The sequence below is a fragment of the Rhinolophus hipposideros genome, assembly GCF_964194185.1.
Source record: "Rhinolophus hipposideros genome assembly, chromosome: 20".
NCBI lineage: Eukaryota > Metazoa > Chordata > Mammalia > Chiroptera > Rhinolophidae > Rhinolophus > Rhinolophus hipposideros.
In genome coordinates this window covers 43,784,118-43,800,656 of record NC_138066.1, presented here as the reverse complement: position 1 = coordinate 43,800,656, position 16,539 = coordinate 43,784,118, and the positions used below count along the sequence as shown (strand labels likewise).

The 16,539-nt window shown below is 48.5% G+C and overlaps 1 protein-coding gene across 2 annotated transcripts in view; it reads left to right on the top strand.

The window, feature by feature from the left end:
- Nucleotides 1-16,494, top strand: part of FAM20A (FAM20A golgi associated secretory pathway pseudokinase) — a 44,198-nt gene extending 27,704 nt beyond the window's left edge. For both annotated transcript variants that reach the window (XM_081029384.1, XM_081029385.1), the window contains exons 2-11: nucleotides 1,111-1,295; nucleotides 2,021-2,071; nucleotides 3,914-3,992; nucleotides 7,551-7,643; nucleotides 8,401-8,516; nucleotides 9,064-9,244; nucleotides 10,266-10,375; nucleotides 11,105-11,186; nucleotides 11,673-11,732; nucleotides 12,971-16,494. In XM_081029384.1, coding sequence (XP_080885510.1) covers nucleotides 1,111-1,295; nucleotides 2,021-2,071; nucleotides 3,914-3,992; nucleotides 7,551-7,643; nucleotides 8,401-8,516; nucleotides 9,064-9,244; nucleotides 10,266-10,375; nucleotides 11,105-11,186; nucleotides 11,673-11,732; nucleotides 12,971-13,235 — 1,222 coding nt within the window. In that variant the 3' untranslated portion in view covers nucleotides 13,236-16,494. The remainder of the gene's footprint in view (nucleotides 1-1,110; nucleotides 1,296-2,020; nucleotides 2,072-3,913; nucleotides 3,993-7,550; nucleotides 7,644-8,400; nucleotides 8,517-9,063; nucleotides 9,245-10,265; nucleotides 10,376-11,104; nucleotides 11,187-11,672; nucleotides 11,733-12,970) is intronic.
- The last annotated feature ends 45 nt before the right edge of the window (nucleotides 16,495-16,539 follow it).

Here is a 16,539-nt window from a genome sequence, read left to right as displayed (position 1 = left end):
TGCATAGAAACACCCAAATCCTGACCCCACAGTTCCACCCACTCCCCACAAGCAGCTTTACCTAGCCAGATGACCTCGTGCTTATTTCCCTTGCTTTCCGATCAGAAGGCCTCCATCTTTTTCTTCCACCGTCCATGGATTCAACCTTCCTCTCTAATCCTCAGATATACCTGTCCCTCACCTGCCTCTCACATACTCATATTGTCCCAAATCCAGGAGCGCCCTCCACATCTCTCCTTCAATCCAAACACCACCCTCTTGAATCCAGCCGAACTCCACTTTCTTCTACTGGGGTCTTCCTCTGATGGCCTCACCATCTAATCATCTCTCCCTTCTCCCAAATGTTAACGGGTTTTAGTCCAAACCACACGTCTGGCGGTTGATTTACAACTGCCTTCTCTTTCGCTCTGATAATTTCGTGGACACGCAACTTGTCTCCCAAACGAGACTCCACACCTCTGAATGACAGTGGCATTGCTTTTTACTTTCTTTCTTTTTATCCTGGCAGAAAAGAGTCCTGAGCAGAACAAACAGTAAATGGCTCATTAATTCTTCTTTTCCTATACAATGGGTTGATTAATCTAACTCAGCTTCCAGCTCTACTTACAGACCCGCACCCTCCATTCTTTTCATTCTCACCGATTACCTTCTCTGCCCTATCTCCTGACTCCTTAGGTCAGAAAATATTGAGAAACACAAGATATATAGACTTTTTAATGGGAAAGTGCCCACACAGGCTCAGGATCACTCCCTGGGATCCCAGATTATCTGAGGTCCCTGATTTTACTCTTAACTAGGTATTTGCCCTTTTCCTTCACAGGATGTGTCACAGTTTGTATTAGGTATTTGTGTCTTGTGTGTGCTATTGTGTTACCTGCCTGTTTCGCTCACTGGATTAAAGCTCTCTGAGGGCACGGGAGGGCCATGCGGCTGTTTTGCCCTCATGGTATGCTAGTACAACATAAAGCCTGGTACATATTAGGTGCTCAATGTCCTTGTAAAATGACGGAAAGACTGGAGGATAGAGAATCCAGACAAGGTGTTTCCGCAAATCTTGGCATTCTTGTTCCTCCGATTAAAAACCATAATGAAACCCTTCGGCTCTTTCAGACGACACAAGATATACAAAGAGCAACTGAACCTCACTTCCCTGGACGCCCCACTGCAGCTCCAACTGGAGGCCAGCTGGGTCCAGTTCCACCTGGGCATCAACCGTCATGGGCTGTACCCTCGGTCCAGTCCTGTCGTCAGCAAACTCCTCCACGACATGAGGCACTTTCCCACCATCAGTGCTGGTGAGCGCCATGCAGGATGGACTGACTGTCTCCCAGAGAGGCTGAGTAAACCATCTCTGGCGGGCTCCAGGATGCAAAATTAAAGGGTTGACTCAGACTCCTGATACAGAGAAAAACAAGAAGAAAAACAACCCGTAGATACTCACCTTTTCCCTGTAAAAGAGATCTGACAGCCACAATTTTATCACGACCCCCTGAGGGGGCTAAAGAGCTGTTCTGTCCATGTAAAGAAAGGTGGTCACGACTATTGAGCGAGTGCTTCTTTTCAACCTGGCAACTCTCTCCTATGCAATGATCTTAGGACGTGGGCATGGTCATTGCCATTTTACTGACGGGAACACTGAGACTTAGAGAGGTTCAGTCCCCTGGCCAAGGAACGAGGTGGGGCTGGGATTCAAACATGGGCTGCTATCTCCAGGTCTGTGCTGTCAAGCACTACGACAGTCTAAGTGACATAGCAGGTTCTTAGCAGAGACCAAACCAGCATCGGTTTCCCAGCCAGGTGCTGCTAGGGAGTCCATGGAAGGGCTAGAAAGATGGGGCCTGGGAGAGAGCAGGGTGGGAGACTACAGCCCACCCGGCTCTGGGACATCCCCTATTGAATGGCTAAGAGCCACAGGCTGCCTCAGTCTCCCCCTCCAGTGTCAGAACCCGAGTCACAGCCCCCAGGTCAATGGCTCTCCCAGAAGCACGGCTGACGTTCTCACTGCCCTTCTCCTTCACAGATTACAGCCAGGACGAGAAAGCCTTGCTTGGGGCATGTGACTGCACCCAGAGTAAGTGACCTGGTCCTGCCCCCGTCCAGCCCTCCACTGTCACACCTTTGTCAACCCCAGAACCTGGCAACAACATGAAGGGCCCCCTGGCCACTCCATGGGGGTCCTGGTTGGGAGTGGAAGGGGCATGACTCTCTGCCCAACTGACCTCTGAGAACTCAACACATCTCCCCAGCCACCCACACAACAGGAAAGGCCCTGAAGAGGAGCTCTCACCTCGTGCAGGACCCTGCTGGTCAGCGTGTGGTCCAAGGACCAGCATCATCGCAGCATCGAGGAGCTTGTTAGAAATGCAGAATCTCAGTCCCCCTCTGAGTTTCTGAACCAGAATCTGGATTTTACCACAATCCTCAAGGGATTGGAATACATTCTCAGATTTAAGAAGCAATTGCACAGGACAGTGGTTCTCTACCCAGCAACGTAGCAGAGTCACCTGGGGAGTTTTACAAAGTGCTAAGGCGTGGCCCCCGACCCCAGGAGGTTTAAATGCAGGTGCATAGGATGAGACCCGAGCATGAGCATTTAAAAAGTAATTCTAATGCAGCCCAGGTGGAGACCCACTAGGGTCAATGATTAATAGAACCAAAAACCACAGGCGTGAGATACAGCACAGTTCCCTCTCAAGGGGATCATGAATTGGATACAGTTGGGCCTGGACACTGCACAGCTCTCGAGGGGCCAAGTCAGACCTGGACCCCAAAGCCCCCAAGCCAGTCACCTCAGCCATGCGTAGTCTCGTCCATTTACCTCCCTATACCAAATACACATCAGAAATTTCTATGTGCGTCGTAACGTGTTAAAGGTTTGAAAAACAGAGGTTTGTAGGGCCCGGGGCTTCCCTTTTCTTTAACACCTGCCGTTTGCCATTTTGTAGAACATAAATGCAAGTGAGACATTGTCCCAACCCTCAGAGGGCTGGGCAGGGACAGGGTGTGGCAAGTGAAGTGCCCAGGACACAGCAGGTCAGGAGGCAGCACTCACTGTCAGGGTCGTTCGAATACCTCTTAGGTGCCTTGTTCCCCAGCCCTGCCCAGCCCAGGTGTACAGTCTTAAATAGGAAGAGATAGAGATAAACTAGTCTAATAACGCAAACTAACAGATGGCTTAATCGAAATCTCTAAGGGTGCCAATGAAGCACCACGAGGAAGAGGTCAGTTCTTAGGGGAACATTCTTTGGCATTTTCAGTGAGTGTCTACCTGGGAGAACCTGTATTGTTTGCTGTGGGGACAGAGCCCCAGAAAGCACTTTCCAGGCTCTCGGCCTCATGTGGAGAGGTGCTGGCTCAGATAGTGGATGGCCATCAGCTGTGGCTGGTTGGCCATCAGCTGTAGCCATTAAGCCATTGGCCACTGATATAACTGCCGCAGCTATGGAGGGGACCCGAGGAGAGTAAAGGAGACTGAAGGAGAGTAAGGAGAGTTGAGGAGAGTTGGTCGATTGGCAGCAAAGCGGACAGCAGGTCGCACGTCGTGTAAACCCAGCCTCCAGTGAGACCATAGTGGTATGACTTCCCTACCTATGGCTACGTGGGTGTTCCTTTTTGGCCTCACCATGTCCTGTGTTCTTATGTGGGGAGCGGGAGCAGAGACCCCGCAGGCCGCCCTGCCAGACGCTCCGCACATCATTTGCCCTCGTCCCCTAACAGCAGGAAAGATATTGTCTTGAGCTCCTAGATACACTCTCCATGGCCTGACACGATGGAATTTACCCTGCGAGCTTTGAAGAGCAAACCCTAGTCTGTAGGGTCTTGTTACGTAAGAGACAAGAGAAGAAATTGGCTGGGTTTATTGAGGGTCTTGTCCCTGAGTTTCATGGTTAAGTCACCTTTCTCCTCCTCGCAGTTGTGAAACCCAGTGGGGTCCACCTCAAGCTGGTTCTGAGGTTCTCGGACTTCGGCAAGGCCATGTTCAAACCCATGAGGTAAGTGACCACCTTCCTCACCTCCATGCCCAGCTGTGGCAGCCCTGGGGGAGTTTGGACCCCAAATTAGTAAAAGTGGTCTAAAATCTTCAAGCCAGTCATTTGTAGACTCTCTTTAAGGCAATCTGCCCCAGCCTGTAACTGTTTTTGGTGATAATAATTAAAAATAGTAAGAGCTAGTCCTTATCAAGTCTTTGATAATATCTATGCTACGTACTTTATAGGATTGTGTCTTTGGGTCATCAAAGAGGTGCTATTAAAATGGCCACTTTGCAGATGACAACACTGAGGCTTGGAGAAGCCAGTTTACCCCAACCCCTGAGCTGCAGGCAATGGAGCCAGGATTCAAACCCAGGCAGCTGGGTTGCTAAATTCACACTCTATAATTGGTTCTCACGTTTTTCCAGGACTAGGACCCTCAAAAAGTTTATAGAAATTGACCTAATCATAATACTTTTATGGTTGAAAAAGTAGACGATGAAAAGGGCTACTATGAAGGCAATTGTACTTTTAAATTAATTTCTATTTGTTTCATAACAACAGCAAATACCTGCCTTTCAAATTTTGTGGTACGTGGGTGAAATAATAGGTATTCAGTTCACAGACAGAGCCTGGTGTGCGTATGGATTCCTGGCCCCCAAAGTGTCCACAGCCCACGGGGTGGGGACTCCTAAAGTAGGAATGCTTCCCCTGGAGGTGACATGCACAAGAGAAAATGGCCCAAATTGGGGTTCCCATTACCCCCATCATGTCTCCCCCCTAGAATGCACTGCATTCCGATGCAACCCAATGAGATTGACTCAGGTCCAAAGCAGCAGTCATTTGAGAGGCCTATGGAATGGCTCAGTGGATGGTCCAAAGGCAAGGCCCAGGAATGAGCTGGATAAAGACTTCTAGTCCCTGCACAAGCACTCGCTAAGGGGGTGCTTTGCAGTAGATCAACGGCTTGTTGAAACCACTTAGCGAGCCTTGGAAAATCCTGCTACCCAGACCCCACCCTTGGGGAGTCCAATGGGCTCAGTCTGGAGGCGCCGCCTGTGGTCACAGACAACCTTGAGAACTGCTGCTCTATGAAGCCATCCCCCATTTTTCCTAGGTGAAAATCCAAAATTTAAATTTGGTAAAGTTTAGATATGTAACTTTTCAGAGATGTACATGAAACCACTGAATGTCTGATTATATTTAAGTTATTGATTTTTTAAAAAAATATCCTATCATATAAAACTATCGATGTAGAATTGTCGCCTCCCACCCCCCGTTTCACATTTCACTTGTCACGAGAGTCACGTTTCGGATCAATGTCAAATCAGTGTTGAATTCTTTCCCCATCACCACCACCAGTCTGTTCTAACCAGTTTTGTCAGGTCATAAAACCAGCACAGACTGAAGTCAACTCAGGTTAATGAATTTGTCCCAAACAAACTAAAAGAAAAACTGAGAGGGGGCCCCGACATTTGAGAGGCTATGCAGGACTTGAATATAGAAAGATTCCTTTTCTGTGGGACAGTTTTGGGAGGGGATCTGATCTTATATTCAGGAACATATAAATGTATTAAAACGAAAAACCGAAACACACTAACAAAAAAAACCCGTGTTCCTTTTAAAAGAGCGCTACAGCAGTGAGCCCACATGGCCGAGGTTCCACAAGCAGGCATGTGACATTTTGGGGTGCCACACAGCAGAACACAAGGGCCACCATCGAGCTCAGGTCACTATACTGTTTTAAGTTATTGTTATGGTTAGTCGTGCACATTTAATGTTTACTTATAAGAAAGCCCCAGTTAAGAGAGGAGGCATAAGAATGCTGGTATAGAAGCATGAGACGTTAAAGAGAAGCACAAAAATCACGATAAATCTACAAATTTACCACACATCATCAGATACATCAATTGCGTTCTCTGAGAAAAATTCTTATGTGGCACTTGATGACATCTCTAATTGTTACGAACTGGAAGCTAACATAGAGTTGATGAGTTCCACTTTCCCTTTTGGGAGGAAAAACTACTCAGCTTGCTGTGTTTTATTTGCAGGAAAGCACGTGAAGTACCAGCCTAAAACCTTGTCTCTGCCTTGTCAATGACAAACAAAATACAAAGTGTACAAATTAACCAGTTTCCTGATATAATGCAAAACTTTCCAGTATTGGGTCATAAAAGCCATTTTCGCTATTCTTGTGCTGTACACAAAATTTATTCTGTATTTCTATAAAATTTAGCTCAAAGAGAAACATAGCATCTTTTAAAAATGTATTTCTTGAAAAAGCATGCATTTTTTCCTATAAGGAACTTAAACATCACTTGTCCCTTGTTAAAAGGGAAAGTGAACATTTATCTTTGGATAATATAAATCATGACCACAATCAAAGGTTATATTTTGAAGGTAGTATATATAACATGTACCATGAGGGCATACTTTTGAGAAGCACTGACGTAAAGTTAAAATGATTTTCAAATTTAAAATCACTTCTGTCATATGCCATATAAAAATGAGGAAATGATGGTTTAGAAAATTCTAAAGGGCATCAGAGAGATTGTATGTTCTACGGATGGAATTCAGGACTTAAAACGAGATTAGGACGCATGGAGAAGCTGGTCAGGCCTGGCCTGTACTTTAAATGTGGCTGCACTTGTTAAAACGGAAGCCTTGCCTTGGGCAGCCCCTCATTTCGGTCTCCAGGTCTCATTAGTGTTTTTTGGCAAAGTGCACGTCACTGTTTCTATGGCTGGTGCTGTTTATTTATTTACAGCTTTCCACAACATTATGTTTATTTACATGTAAACTGCTTTTGCAGCCATCGTGCATTCCAAGATCGTCAATCCTCCCTGTTTATTAGCGTCGAGGCCAGAAGCCACGATGTCATTAATGACTAGAAGGGACCTTTCTGAACATACACAGCTAGCTGTCCACCACTCAGGCAGGCTGAAGCTTTTCAGGAAGCCATCAGAGATTTTTAAAGTACATAAATCAATATCCTCTACACCACCCTTCCTGAGCCTCTGGCTGGGCCCACTCTCATGACCCAGCAGAGGTGCACTTATTTCTCCCTATCACAACCAAGATCCAGAACTTTCTGTCCTTCAAACATCAGTCATGTACACGGCATCCCTAGGACACTCTTCCTTTTATAAAGGCCTGTCTCACACCCCACCTCTCTTAATCTTTGGTATCTGTGTCTTTGCTACTCTGGTTCTGCTAGCCAGTCCCCGCGCTTCTGTTTATGTCTGCCTTTCTTTCCTCTCAACTACTGGGTTTTTGTTTTGTTTTTCAAAGACTCAGCCAAGTCACCAAAGCTGCCTAAGTAGGAGACTTCGCACTGAGGGGTCCCCACAAGACAATGGCTTGCAAGAAGCTTGGCTCCCCTTACCGTGCAAGTCTTCTCCGAGCCAAGGAAGCCACGGACCATTCTTGATTTGTCATTCCATCAACTATCGTACATTAAAAGCCTAACGACGCGTTTTCCTTTCCCTCTGGTCATGCTTCTCAGCTGTCTTCTCAGCCGTCTTCTCAGGCTCCCAGCTGAAGTCTGAGTCCAGGGCCTGATTCCTTCCTTCTTTCCAGACAGCAGCGAGATGAAGAGACGCCCGTGGACTTTTTCTACTTCATTGACTTTCAGAGACACAACGCTGAGATTGCAGCTTTCCATCTGGACAGGTAGGATGTGGCCCCACAGATGTAGCATTGACTGCAAGGGCCAATCCCGAGAGGGGGTGCTGGGCAGAAGCTCAGGTGGGGGCTCCTTGGAATGTCTTTTCTGGCTCTTTATCTCCATGAACCTCAGCATCCCACCCACCCTCATGGATTGGAAAACACGCAGACTTTTAAGGTAATGAAAAGAGTACCGTAGAAAGGACACAACCCTGCCAGGCGGCTCACACTGCCATCTTGGGCATGACACTGCCCTTTGCTCTAGTGTCCAGATCTAGAAAATGGGGAGAATGCACGCACTCCCCCTGATGCAAGGAGTCTTAAGGTTATGACATTATAAGGTGAAAGCACATTCCTAAACTTTCTAGCTCCTCCTACTTGCCCAGTCATTGCCACTCAAGGTGTGCTCTATGGTCTGGCAGCCTGGACACCACCTGGGAGCTTTTCACAAATAAACTGAATCACAGCCTGCATTTGAATGAGATCCCAGGCAACTCACAGGCATCTAGAAGTATGAGAAGCTCTGACCTAGAACACAGCTTGGATGGTGGAAGTTTTGCCCAGGAGGCTTGAGGGAATAAGGATTCCTATTCCACCCCTCCTCCCGTCCCTTTCAATGTAGCTTTGCCCTGGGCACTGTCAGCTCAGCACTGCAGAGATCTCTGCAGATGGGTATGGTCAGAAACACCAGTCCATTTCTAGAGGGCGACCATCGAACTCCCTGACCATCCCTCAGATCTGAACAGAGCTCCCTCTCTTTCAGGATTCTGGACTTCCGACGGGTGCCACCAACAGTGGGGAGGCTAGTCAATGTCACCAAGGAGATCCTAGAGGTCACCAAGAACGAAATCCTGCAGAGCGTTTTCTTTGTCTCTCCAGGTAGAGTACAGGCCAAAGCAATATTCTGGGTCTAAGAACGTGGTAGGCCAACACGGCCACCTACGTTCAGCGGTGGTCTGTCCTCCTGCCGGTAGCACCTTTCATTCCTGGGATGGGTGTGTGCTGCCATCAGACACTCCCAGCTGGTTCACCTGAACATCACACAAGGTGAACGGGGGATGAAAAAGGGTCATACATGAGATGCTAACTAGCCTGGGTGGGCACGTAACTACCGCCAGCCTCCCTGGAAATCTTCAGTTATCCATTCAAAGAAAGGACACTCTCATCAAATGGATAGGATGCAGGGAGGCTGGGTCCCACACTTTCTCTGCTCTGAGACATTTGAAAATTGGTACCCGGGATGCTCAGTTCGGTAGCATCCACGAGCCCCTACATCTGGAAAAGGCAATGTTTTCTTCTGCTTCTGTCTTTCCCCAAGCTGTGAGTCCAGGGTTTCCCTTCCTTCCTAGTGGATTTCTTGGGGCAGGAAGATGGTCCACCTCTGAGCCCTTCTCTCACCCCCCCTTTTCTCTCCCCGTCCCTCCAGCCAGCAACGTGTGCTTTTTTGCCAAGTGCCCGTACATGTGCAAGACTGAGTACGCGGTCTGCGGCAACCCACACCTGCTGGAGGGCTCCTTGTCTGCATTCCTGCCGTCTCTCAACCTGGCCCCCAGGCTGTCCGTGCCCAACCCCTGGATCCGCTCCTACTCGCTGGCAGGAAAAGAGGAGTGAGTTGCCCCCCCCCCAGCCCCAAGGCCATGGCCACGGTCCCATGGTCCAGCCCAAGAGGGGCCACATGCCTATGCCCAGGACTTGTGGCTAGCCTGGCTTTTGGACCCCCACATCTGCCTCCGTCCTCCTTTGCCTCATCTCATGTTGATCCTGGGCCCAGCGGGCCTGTGCCTGTTCTCTCCCTTAGTTCATTTAGTCAGTTATAAAGAGCCTGCTGTGGGCCCAACACTAGGTACTAAGGGATACAGAAATGAGACACACGCTCCCCCCTCAAGAAGCTCCATGGTCTAGCTGCGTGGGTCAGAGAAGTAGCCAGATTATGGAAACGCAGTGCAACAGCTGCTGATACAGAGAAGCCCACGAGGAGCCCGCAGGAGGGACACCTGGTTCCCCTGAGTAAGCCAGTGATGGCAAGGCCCCCGCTGTTGTACCCCAGGGCTTAGCATGCTCCCTGGCGTTTAGTACTCAGTTCATGAATACACAGGTTCACAATCCAGCCACGCCAATTGTGGTGGGAAGAGAAATAAACCCGGGCAGAATTTCTGGAGGATGTGACAGATCCTAAGGGACTTATGAAGACTAAGAACCCACCAGATAAAAAGGGACACGTGGGCATTCTAGGCAGAGGAGTATGTGTGAGTGAGAAGTGACAGAATGGCTTGTCGGGGACTACGAATGGCTCAGGAGAACGGCAGGGCCTGAGAGACTCGGTGAGAGGAGCTGCAGAGAAGCAGGTGAGGGACACTAGCCAGCCTTTCCCGTTGCCTGGTCACCTCCTCGGGCAGGTGGTATCCCAGCTATCGGGACAGCGCCCAGCAGAGCAGATGCTCAGAAAAGGTGTGGAAGGACCCAGAACCTTCTCACCCTGTGCAACCTCCGGCCTCCCCAGGTCCTCCTGCATGCCGAGGAGCTGCGAGCAGCCCAGGGCAGGATTTGGGGGTGGGGGGAGGCGTGAGGGGGCCCCCAACACCTTGCCATGTTGGCTTTTCCGGCCCCAGGACGTCTTCCCCCCCTCAGGTGGGAGGTCAATCCACTTTACTGTGACACAGTGAGGCAGGTCTACCCGTACAACAGCAGCAACCGGCTGCTCAACATCATCGACATGGCCGTCTTCGATTTCCTCATTGGTAAGTCCCCATGCTCAGGGCTCCTGGCGGAAGGGGCTCTGCTGCTGGGATGGCACCCCCGTGACGTCGGGCACCAGGTGTAGGCTGGGCCAGGAGGACTGAATAACGCTGCCCTGCCCACAGCAGCGGTGGCGGGGGTCCCAGAGGACAGAAGTTAACATGCTCCCCCACTCCCGGGACGACATCACTCAGTAGGCAGGCATACGACCCTGCCGCCAGGCCTGAGCGGGCCTCAGTTTGCAAGCGATTGGTTCCCTTGACCGAATAAGTGGAAAGCAGGGAGGAAATGGGTAGCAGTGGGAAGGCCTCCAGAAGGGGCTGGTCCTCCGCCAAGTCCCTTGGGGACCCAGGAAGCCTCGGGCAATGGTTATGAAGATGGCCAACACACACATGCTCAGATCTAAGTCCTACAGCACCTGCCCTGCCCCAGCTCACTCTCAGGCCCTCTGGGAAGTTAAGCTGCGTCTGCTCACCGTAACGGGCCTCAGTTGAGGAGCACGGGTGGTGAAACCTTAGATTTGAACACAGTCCACAGTAGACTCTGCTTGTCTAGCTTCCTTCTCCCTTGGCAACTTCCCTAATATCCCTGGGGAGATGACTTGTGGCCCAGGGTTCAGACACGTGGCTGAAGGCTAACAGGTCTCCATGCCCTGGACAGAACACCGAGGTCAGGAGCACCTGCCCCTTTGGCCTCGGGCCCCAGATCCAATGTCTCCCCGTCCTTTACAGGAAATATGGACCGTCACCATTATGAGATGTTCACCAAATTTGGGGATGATGGGTTCCTGATTCATCTGGACAATGCCAGAGGGTAAGTGTGCCAACACACCCCTAGCCCAGCTGGACCCCCTTGTGCAGCTGCTCAGGGGAAAACAGAGCCCGAGAATGAGGGACTCTGCTGTCATGTTCCCAGTCTCCTCACCCTGCTTGATCTTTGCTAAGCCACCCCTTGATTCTCCTCTACCACACAGCACTAGTAAAATACACTGGAGTTTTCCACAACTGTTTTACTGGAGGGTTCACTCCTGGGGGCAGGACACACATGGCTCATCCTGTGTCTGGCCCCCTGCAGTTGAACAAATGAATGGATGAATGATTGCTTGGTTTTAACATCTTTGGACAGAGGCTTTTTGTGACCCAGTGCTGCAGGTGGAGGGGCTGGAGAGGCAGCTGCCATGATCCCTGGTATTTCACCCCAAGCTGTCTTTTGAAAAAGGGCTGAGGTACAGGAGAGAGAGGAACAACACTGGGGAGGCAACGCTGCTTGCCACCGGTGAAAGCATGCTTCTCCTCCTAGGTTTGGACGACACTCCCATGACGAAATGTCCATCCTCTCGCCACTCTCCCAGTGCTGCAGGTAAGCTTTCAGTTCAAGGGCAGGTCACAATTGTGACACGTCATCCTGCTTGCAACCAAGCTCTGACAGACTGAATCAGTTTTCATTGGTCTTAAGACATGGGTGGACAGAATGAGAGGAAGTACCAACAACAGAATTTTCCCCCAAAGACTTCTCAGATTCTTTCATCTTTCAGCATGGGATGAATTAGGATCTACTTTTTTTTTTTTTTAAACCTTTCAATCACCAACTTTAATCTTTAGCCCGCTCGGATAATAACCACCCCCTTTGGCAGAGCCTGTCTTTGATGTGCCTCATCAGACCTCTGCTTCGCCCAGAGCTCATATAAGCTTATAAATATTACTACGTGCTCACCATCTACGAGTTTTAAGTCAAATCCTGTTTAAAGTTCCATAAACCCATGTCAGATTGAAAGAAGTACTGAGACCTTTGCCTGGCTACCATTTCTCTAGAATTTCAAATCTACTTCCGTACCTCCTGGGTCTCAGCCAAGCTTGCGAAATTGCCCAGCTGCCCAGCGACAATATCCAGAGCTGGTTAGGAGTATATGTCACACCTAACCAAACCATCGCATTCGTTTTCAGCTGGAACACTCAGAACGGAGCCTGAATTTTCTTTACCCACCTCTTGCGTTCACACAAGCTTCCCTCGTTGCCACCCTTTCCTCTCCTCTTGGGTAGGGTAGGCAGTAGTTGTCTAACAAAAGTCAGAAAATGAAACTGCTTACATCTGAGTCCAATTTCTGCACCAAAAGTAATCAAAATCTTCAAAGTCAAGATGGGTCCCACCCCAATTTCTTCCCTCTGATTTGGGAATCTGACACACTTGGAGAATAGCAGTACCTAGGGCTTTTCGGATGGCAAACTTCATCGTTTCACCTACAAGAAACTTCTCTTGTAGCTTTAACTCTCCTTGAAAAGTTATTACTTCCGTTTTGATTCCCTAGGCCAAGTAAGATGCGTATGGTCCAGCATCACTGTGTGACATTACAATTATCAACACTATCGATGACTTGGGAGGCCTTTGACCCAAAGGCAACTGGGGAAGGACTGCTGAATACTGGGTCATCTTTTAATCATTCCTTTTTTACCTGGTTTTCATTCAAATGTGGTTGGGAAGACACTGGGGAAAGAGGCTCTCAGAACAACAGCTGTAACAGCTTCTCGTGGGGAAAGAAGTTCAGGCAAGTTATTTTCTTTACACTTACTTACTGGGTTCCTATGACTTTGTCCTTCCAGGATAAAAAAGAAAACACTTTTGCACCTGCAGCTGCTGGCCCACGCTGACTACAGACTCAGTGACATGATGAGGGAGTCGCTGCTAGAGGACCAGCTCACCCCCATCCTCACAGAGCCCCACCTCCTTGCCCTGGATCGGAGACTCCAAATCATCCTAAGGACAGTAGAGGGGTGCATAGAGGCCCACGGGGAGCAGAGTGTCGTAGCCAATGGCCCAGCAGGACAGTCAGCCCCCGACTCTGGCCAGGCTAACTGGACAAGTTAGGGGCAGGACGAGGCCAACTTCAGAAACTACACCTGGAGCCGGCAGTGTGGACACTTGAGTGCAGCCCACTGCTTCCGGACATGCCTGTCACTGCTGGTGGTCCTGGGTTGTGAGCTCAGGAAGCAGGGAGGGCATTGGGATAACACTGAAAGAGCCAAAGTGGGATTCACAAACTTTCTTCCTTGGTGCACTGCTTCTCCAGTGAGCTGCCATGGCTCCCTCTTGCCCAGAAAGTACTGCTTCACCAAGGGCACAGACCATCTCCTGAGCCCACTGGGAAATCGGGATACCGGTCAGGCTTGAAAGGTTTGGAAGCCTTGTTCCTGAGAATATTAACTGTTACAAATAAAAGGACATCAAGTGGACACGTACCTGACCTCCAGGTCCTTATTGTATCTACAAGGATAATTCCCAATCCAGATAAAACATCTGACGTATCACAAACAGACAAGAAAGTTGAAAACCGGTAATTCTCCAAGTTGGGCAAAGCAGACTTCACACTTTGTACTCATACTGCAGGCCCTGCGGCCCAACCTGAAGACAATAATCACTACAGACCAGTCCCCTAAAGTTACTTTCTACGAGACGTTATTAAGGGAGGTAAAAATAACTTAGGGATTTGCTCAGAATATCCAGAAAAGGGCTGTTCCAATCTGATCTAAATACCAACTGAAATAACATGAAATATGTCAAAATTAGCACCAGGAACAACACGGAGTTTTAATGAAGGGAAACAAGGGTGGGCTTGAAGGTGGGACAGGACAGGAATGGGCCTCGCAGGAATGGGCCTGGACTAAGGGAGGGGAAAAGCCAGGGCCTCGCACAGCTCACCAAGCACAATCCTTTCCCGTGGGTCCAGGCGCTGTCCCCCACCTGCCCCCCACGAGGAGCAGGGGGCCACCTGGAAGTCCAGCACGCTAGATGCCCCTCCCCCCAGCTGCTTGCTCAAAAAGAACCACATCAAGTTTCCTTTCCCTCACTAGTGAACGTATCGGGGACTCCCTGTCTCCCCGACCTTCTCCCTACTGACCTGCTGACACCGAAAACTCAGTAGGAGGCTGTTTCTTATTCCACAACTCATGACTAAAAACACAAATGACAGGAAAGGGTTCATTCTATAATCAGTCAACAAGTAAAAATTCCTGATTTTATTCGATCAACTTTTCTGATACAGGCCAGAGGCTCAAGTGTGAGGGGGTAGAAAAAAGCTGTCACTAGACGGTACAAGGTCGAGAACTACATCTGTCACCCGACTTCCGCTGTGTGTCCGAAGGCAGCCCCAACAAGACAAACGGGTGTTTCTGACCCATCCTGGCACCCCACATCACTGGTACACTGCCCATGAACCCTATGTCTCCATGACAACATCACTACCTTTCACTGAGCTCTCACCACATGTGAGAACCAACACACAGCTTTCCAACCCTCCCAGACACAGCCAGAATCCCCTACTCCGATGTACACAGAAGAGAAATAATGCTGATGAACGAAAAGCACCCAACTTAATGACTAAAACCTATTCCAAAGTGTTCTTTCCGCTGTAATACTGACACCCAACAGTACATTTGAAGTTATCTTTGTTTGCTTAAAAAAGAAGTGTGACCCTTTAATAGAGAAACCTTAATCGCAGAGACACCCAGTCCTGAGGTGACGCTACGGCAGCTCAGGATTCCCCGTCGTGAACTGTTTCTGCTACTTCCAGCCAGTATTTCCCTTTGCCGGAGGGACCGGGGAATTACACACAGAAGAGAGAAAAGCAGTCAGCCAAAGACATTCAAAGACTAGCACAGCGTCTGCGACTTCCAAGTCACAGAGCATCAGAAACGTAAGCGACAGCTCCATCTCAGACGGAGCCTTTTCAATGACAACAGACTGGCTTTCAAATGGCCTATAATCCAAGTTTTGGTGTACTTTACAAACTAAGAGAAATAGAATTGAGTCTGACCATAATATGTAGAGTACCTAGATACCTAATTATTCACTTACCTTAAGCATTCCATTATTTTTTTCACTAATAACAAAATTAAGACTATTGTCGAAAACAGCAGAAAACAAGGCTCTAAGAATTATCAAGTTCATTTTGAACCATTGTTCAACTTTCCTTGACATAAAGACTTTCCTGTCTCTATGTAAAAAATGTTCGTGTTACTACTGACAGCAAACTAAAAACTGGAAAGGAATTCTACAGCACGTGACCTGGTGGAGACAGGTGTTCGAAGGAATTCATCAGAGCCTTTCCGAAAGTCAGGAGTTTGAAGACTATAAAAAATAGTTGATTCTCTTTTCCATGGTAGTTTTATGGTCTATCAAATCACCACAGACACTCAATTAATGGACACTGAACTATTTGCTCCTAGAGGAAATACAGGGTTTAGGTCCCTGGGAGCCGCTGCTTACATTCTGTCAACCAACCAATATATAATCTTGTCTTATGTGTGTTAAGGTGTGTTGAAGGCACCTTGTTTAACATATGCTGCTGATTCATTGACACTGAACTCGTGGCCAACAGCACCATAAGTCTTGCCTGAAAGAAGCTTGTTTAATACACATATTTTCTCCAAAAGGCGCATCACAGGCTTCTTGCCCTTAGGAATGCTGGCCAGCACTTCAGCATTATACTAGGGGGCCGTTTCAAACAGCGAAACCACCAACAGAACGCACACACCTCTGAAACAGTGGCCCTAAATAGATGGTGAAAAGGACGTCTGATTACAGTGTAAGCTGAAACAAAAGGCAGAGCGCCGCCTTGTCTGACCTGAGCTGGCACATGCAGGTCCCGAGACCCAAATCCGTCACCATTCCTCTCACGTCCGGGAATGACTGTGAAAGGCCTGCGAGTATTGACGTTGGGGTTACAAATAAATTTTAGCAAGTGGGCAAATTCGCAAATACAGTATCCGTGAACAATGAGACTCAACTGTAATTCATTTTCAGATCAACAAAGATGAGAAAAAAGCTCTCCATCTAGTGGTGACTTTTAATATCACAAAGCTACTCAAGGTACATTGGCAGAACTTACACAAAATGAAAAGACTACACTCGTTAGTGGTTTTGGTTGACTCACAGCAGAATACAAGAGGAATCAGGATGAAGTCATAGCTCTGAACTTAGGTCAATAGACAAGTTCTAGCTTTTTGTATGTACACAAATACTGATTTCTATGTGAAAGTCCCCTAGGGTAAGAAGAGAGATTCAAGATTCCCCTTTTCAATTCCCCTATCTCCTATTGTGATAGCTATCTTGGGGGAACGTATCAAATGCTTCACAAGGTTGTTTTACCTATCTAGAAAGAAATACACTGCCA